The sequence below is a fragment of the Orbilia oligospora genome (genome assembly GCF_000225545.1).
Source record: "Orbilia oligospora ATCC 24927 unplaced genomic scaffold scaffold00215, whole genome shotgun sequence".
Taxonomy (NCBI): domain Eukaryota; kingdom Fungi; phylum Ascomycota; class Orbiliomycetes; order Orbiliales; family Orbiliaceae; genus Orbilia; species Orbilia oligospora.
Window position 1 is genome coordinate 2,544,733 of NW_011645772.1, and position 6,000 is coordinate 2,550,732.

Sequence of the window (6,000 nt, forward strand, 5' to 3'; positions counted from 1 at the left end):
ACCCAGAAACTAATGTGTCAATTTCCCAACAGCGTAGTATAATCAAATAGACTCCGAATCAGATTAATAAATGTATTATTTGATTAGCCCCCCTCACATGACCAATAATCTGTATTTCCCAAATAGTTACTATGAATGGCTCTATTATCATTTATATAAGGTTACATATCTCAGCTACTTAGTATATATATATATATATATATATGTATACAGTTCACACATATGTATACGTCTAGATGTAGTCTGCATTTGTCCAAGCTTTAGAATTTGAATAAGTATAAATTATAACAACTGGGTAACATTTGGCTTAAATTCGCCTGATACTAATTGGTATATATATAACTCGAGAGGACACTTTTTCGAGTCGTATTGTGGGGATCTATGATATGAGTCTCTAGATCTTGGTCAATTGAAGCTGTGCGTTACGCTCTAGGATACTCTTAACGTATCCTAGGTGTATCTCCGCCGCTATTTCCGGCCTGCGAACTACTCTAATATTAATTTTACATGATGTCTAAATTCTAAGCCAAATGCCGGCCGTATAGCTTCTATCAAATGCTCGAAAACAAAAAAAGAAATATTCATAGTGGGGTATTTCATGCGCACAGCTGGCGCACCTGACTCTATAGATCTAACTAGAAACCGCTTTTCTAAGCTATCACAGCCCTCCCTTACCGCATCTACCGACCTTTAACACCGTTGTTCAACATAATTTGACCTCCGTTTGCGCCTCCAACAACTCCATTGATCGCCATGGACTGGATGTGAGCAATCATGCCACGGGGATCAAATTTGAATCTGGGATTCCTAACAAGTTCAAGTGCAATGACGCCGCTAACAGCTGGACAAGCCATAGACGTTCCCTGCATAACCTTTGTTCCCCTAGTATAGCACATCAACAGTTAGAGATGAGATTCCAACACCCATATGGATTATAGTTGGCGGCTGAGTCGACAACAGAGAAACTATCGAATGGCAAAACTTACTGGGCATCTTGGTTGTTCGTACTAACAATCTCAACACCGGGGGCATGAATATTGACACAAGCCCCATAATTGGAAAAACTGGCTCTGTTGTCATTGATATCCGTGGCACCAACGTTGAAAATGGGAAGTTCTCGCGAATATCCTCCCGGGAAAGCTGTGCAAGCATCTTTATTGTCGTTCATGGCTGAGAGTGAAACGTGCATGCCAGCTTCGGTGATCCGTCGCAGGACATCAAATTGTGCTTGGGAGCCTCCGCCACCAATAGACATACTTATAATGGATCCTGCGAACCCTGGAGCGTTTTTACGTTGTAGGTGGGAGGCGAGAGCAGCTTCCATTCCTGCGATGATGCCTGTGTTGGACCCACGGTTGTTGGAATCGAGGACTTTTATTCCCATGAGGTTGACGTTTTTGGCTACGCCATAACGAAGGGAGCCGACGGTTCCTGCGGTGTGCGTACTGTGTAAATATATTATTAGCAATGTGTTCTTAGGTTTAATATCGGGCCGATATATCTTACCCGTGTCCGTGGTCGTCGCTGTAGTTCTCGCCGAAGGCCGAAAATATCATACGGGCCCGATTACCGAACTCGGCATGCTGATTGATACCTATTGGGACGAAAGTTAGCTATCTTTTGCTCCGCGGCTGAATTTTGAAACCTCATATGATGATGCTTACCAGAATCAATCATATAAACATCCACACCAGTACCAGCGGTTCCATCGTATATATAGTTGAATCCCAAGCTTGTTCCACTACCAGAGTTCGGAGCAATTCTATTGACCTCTGAGATCCTTTGCAAGTTCCATGGAGCTCCAGATTGCTGATAAAACTGACCCACTTGAGGTTGCTGCGGTTGCTGCGGTTGCTGCTGCTGCTGTCTCTTCACATGTTTACTCTCATGTTTAACAGTCCTATCAACCCCACTATACTGACTATAATAACCACCATCTCGAACAACTCCAGCCTCATAAATCTGGTCCTTTTCGATATATTTCACATTCTCAAGAGTACCCATACTCTCCGCCTCAGACTCCAGCATCTCCAAGGTAAACCCACGAACATGAGTTCCGAATGCTTTGATATGAGATCCATCATCTATCTGGAACGTTCTGAAACTTTGGAAAGTGTGGTTCCCACTCGCACCGTGAGCCCTGAAGGAACGTTTGATTTCTCTTGTGCTGAATCCCATATCTTCGAAAACTTCTCCCCATTTACGTTGTTCGTTATCCTTCATTATGATAATGTATTGGGCGCTCGGGTCATCCTTGCCTCCACGGGTAGAATTTGTGTTTAGGATATTGGAGCCGGTAGGTCGGATTGGTAGTGTTTTATTGACGGGGTACCATTCGGGATTTAATTTGCTTGCAGATGGAATGACTAGAGCCGGAGCTGCTGGAGCTGCGAGAGTCGTTGGTACTGTGACCATGATAATGGAGGCTGAAAGTATAAACGCCCTCATTTTATCTATTGAGCAATCTCAATCACAAACTTGATCAATCCAACAGATACTGATAAAGTTAATTAAAATATTTATGTATATAAAAAGAGGGCACTTTGATATCGAAAAAGATAATGATAAAGCTACACTTCGAGTGCGCTTAGTGAACGGGTCCGGCCCTAAAGAGGAAGAGAAGAGAAAAGAAAGATTGAGAATTGAAGGAGCGGCGGTCGTTGAAGGCTACGGAACAAAAATTCAAAAAGTTCGGTGCGGGAGGGAGTGACGATATATACTATACTTTTTAGTCCTAAATTTTTTTGGTACCGCTCCGTTCTCAAACGGAGTCCCCAAACCTGTTTGGCTTAGTGTCACCGAAGGTTGATACGAAGCCTCAGAACATGGGGCTAGTTAAGTTCCAGAAGCCTTTGAGCTTCGGTACTTGCTCCGAGAATGCTTGGATTTGTGGTAGGGATTCATGAATCTGCTTGCCATCATGATATCGGAGATGTTTGATAATATAAATTTCATCAGGCTTCGATAATACATATCTCACCCCTATCCATGGACCCACGTCATGATACAATTATGTATTAGCATCCCATCGTAAATTAAGATAGTACCATAGGAACAATAAGCAAGTTAATATAACGGCGTCAAGGTTTTGAATAATTAATTTCTAACACGCATGACAGTATTCAAAATTCATTCCGCCCGACGTTGAATATCTATATGGACATAAGCTACTATGTACCATCAAATATCGAATTTTAAAGTATTCTCCTACAGAATCTCCTCATATTTTCACCACTGATATCGCTTGGTCAGTACCCAAAATATACAAAAGTTTGACAAATGAGGAATACGGAGAAGATGCGACGTTTGGTTCTGCAGTCTTCGTAATCAATGGGGGGTTTGTGAGACGAAACGACACACCCCTCACATCCTTGGCGCCGCATCCTCAGCCCATGCTGCGGCTCCCCGGGCGGCGCTACCAGGTGTTTATCATGGCCGCAGCGAACATATATGCAGAAGTGCATTTTTCGAACCTTAAGCTTTATGGAGTAGTTTTTCGGTATATACGGATCTGTATACTGTTGGGAGCCTCATCAAAGAGATATGTGAGCTAGAGGTATCGTATCGCTCCGGTATTGATATGTTAATATTTGTCCGTGCAGTTGCAACCGGAATAGTGTTCTTAAATTAAGAAGTTCAAGAGTGTGGCCCAAGTCCCGGGCCGAATGGTCGCGGTCGGTCGCGCAACTCCACAATATTTAAGCTACAATGCTGCGCCTGCACGGGTATATAGAAAAGCATCATCTACTAGAATCCCTAGCTAGATTTCCGACAAATATAAAGTACATTGATTATGACGCATCGACACTGCACTGTACCTCAAGCCCGGGCCTGCACTATCTCGAAAGCTGGAACAAAATGTCACATTTTCAACACAGATTTCAACATGATATTATCGGGCCAATGTGTTGTATCAGTAGTTCAACAAGGCCGGCTTGTGCAAAATTACAATTTAAAACATTCAAACAAGCACAAGCTATTTAGTGCCGAGTCGTCGAAATTGTATGCTAAAGATTTACCTTGATCGGAGGGTAATTTGAATATAAAGGGTCATATTTGAAACTAATCTCTTTCTGGAGCTCACAGTGTCGCGATTAACAGGAAATGAATGACACGGACAATAAAATTTAATTAAATACAGATGCATATGTATAGGTATATGGACGGCGTAATTACTTAGTCAGTATGCATAGTACTACTTAGACACATATTGATAAAAATGAATCTCAAGACCACAACCGAGTAACTCGAGGTTGACAACACTAGTGCTAGTATCACGCAGGTCGGATATAAGCAAGAGTATGGACCGGTGGATCAACTAAAAAGAAGTCACAAGCTCAAGGGTTAGTTTCCACGATTAATATTCAAAATAGCCAAAGCATTGTCTAGACCATCACTTGGATAACTTACAGAATGTAGGATCTGCAGGATCAAACGGGAGAGGTGTGGGGTTTGCAGGATACTCTGGGGGGTCTTCTAAAGCCACCGCTGTGGCCGTGGGAGCGTGAGCTGTCCGCATAGCTTCACCTATGGCCTTAATCAGTCGATCTAGGAATATCGACTGCACACTGGACTTAGTACTAGTTGGTGCCGCCGTAGTATCCGATTTGCCCGATACAGGCGTTGCTTCGTCTCTCCGCGTAATAGCCGGAGTCTGTTCCGTGACCCGCATCTCTGAGGTTACTGGATCTGGTTGAGCAGTCACAGGGGTTGGGGCCGGTGTACGGTTCGGCTTAGCCGGCAACTCTCCCATTGTAGGCGCACGGGGAAGGTCAGTAAGGTCCCCTGGAGGAGGGCCTAACAAATCGCCCCAATTGTACAGCCAGATCCCGGGATTTTCATTGCTATATTTCTTCCACTCTTCTAGATTGAACGCCATCACATATTCAGCCTTTTGCTCGTCAGTTCCATCCTTCGGCGGACATCCCTTTTTCTCATAGCCAAACCGAAGATCCCAAACCGACCGCCTCATGTATGCAGAGGCGATAAGCCTATAGTTTTCATCCTCGACATTATGAGGTGTGATATTTTTCCCCTTCCCATCTTTAATCCCGTTTTGGAGCTTCTCAGCGAAAGTGATACCGACATACTGACACATCTCCGGCTTAGCGGTACCCATATATCGCGTTCCAAGACGAAGCGAATAACCATTTTCACAAGCAAGAATCCTACTTTGCAGATACCCAGTGATATCAGCGCCGGGGAGGTACTTGCTCGTACGATATTTTGCATAGCAACGTCGCTCCTCGCCGCCATAAATATTCTTAGCTTGAGAGATCACCGCCCCGAGAGAATCAATATCTTCTTCGGAATGGGTTCCATAAAACAGGATATGTTGTCCCATAGTCGAATATTCAAGCCCTGGCTCCATGGGATCTCTATATCCGGGTGTAGTGATTGACTCTTGCGCTGCAAGTACCTGTACCAAGGTACTAGTAGGCTTTGCATCAGTATCTGGGGGCCGGGTTACTGTTTTTAGAGTAGTGGGCATAGATTTGGTGGAGTATGCATTCGGGTCTGTCAAAAGACCCGTCGGCCTACTGGAGTAGTCAGCCCAAGATGTACTGAGCGTGACGGTAAAGCGGGCCTCTAACTTAGCTTCATGGCCGGCTTCACTTGTAATGGCATCTTGGGCCTGTGGATTATAAAGCGTTGTACAAAGTTAGCTGACTTTCAGTAATAGACAAAAGTTCCAGTATACCAATCAAGCCCCGGATTTATGATAGAACCCCGGTAGAGAACTTACAGTAACCAAGGCTACACATGGGACTAAAAACGATAAGATACGTTGAGATCGCATATTACAATGCCTTATGCAATGATCATTCCTTATTTGTCCGTAGTGTGTATGGGCCTATCCTTGAGCTATGAACGGAGGACAGCAGCTCAAGAATTAAATATAATTTATTGTTCAATGAAAGGAGTGACCCAGATAATAGATTCGGAGGCGCGCGGCGCCTGTACCGATTTATAAAGATAAAGGAGATTAACTTCTCTATA

General features: G+C 43.9%; 2 protein-coding genes across 2 annotated transcripts; both read right to left on the minus strand.

Moving 5' to 3' along the window:
- Positions 1–680: 680 nt before the first annotated feature.
- Positions 681–2,415, minus strand: AOL_s00215g758 (uncharacterized protein; the record flags this gene model as incomplete). The annotated part of the gene is made up of 4 exons (XM_011129960.1): positions 681–882; positions 987–1,445; positions 1,507–1,594; positions 1,665–2,415. 4 exons carry the CDS (start codon positions 2,413–2,415, stop codon positions 681–683), a joined length of 1,500 nt encoding a protein of 499 aa, XP_011128262.1.
- Positions 2,416–4,274: 1,859 nt separating this feature from the next.
- AOL_s00215g759 (uncharacterized protein) lies at positions 4,275–5,800 on the minus strand (the record flags this gene model as incomplete). The annotated part of the gene is made up of 3 exons (XM_011129961.1): positions 4,275–4,318; positions 4,411–5,635; positions 5,747–5,800. The coding sequence occupies 3 exons, from the start codon at positions 5,798–5,800 to the stop codon at positions 4,275–4,277; spliced, it is 1,323 nt and encodes a 440-aa protein (XP_011128263.1).
- Positions 5,801–6,000: the final 200 nt, after the last annotated feature.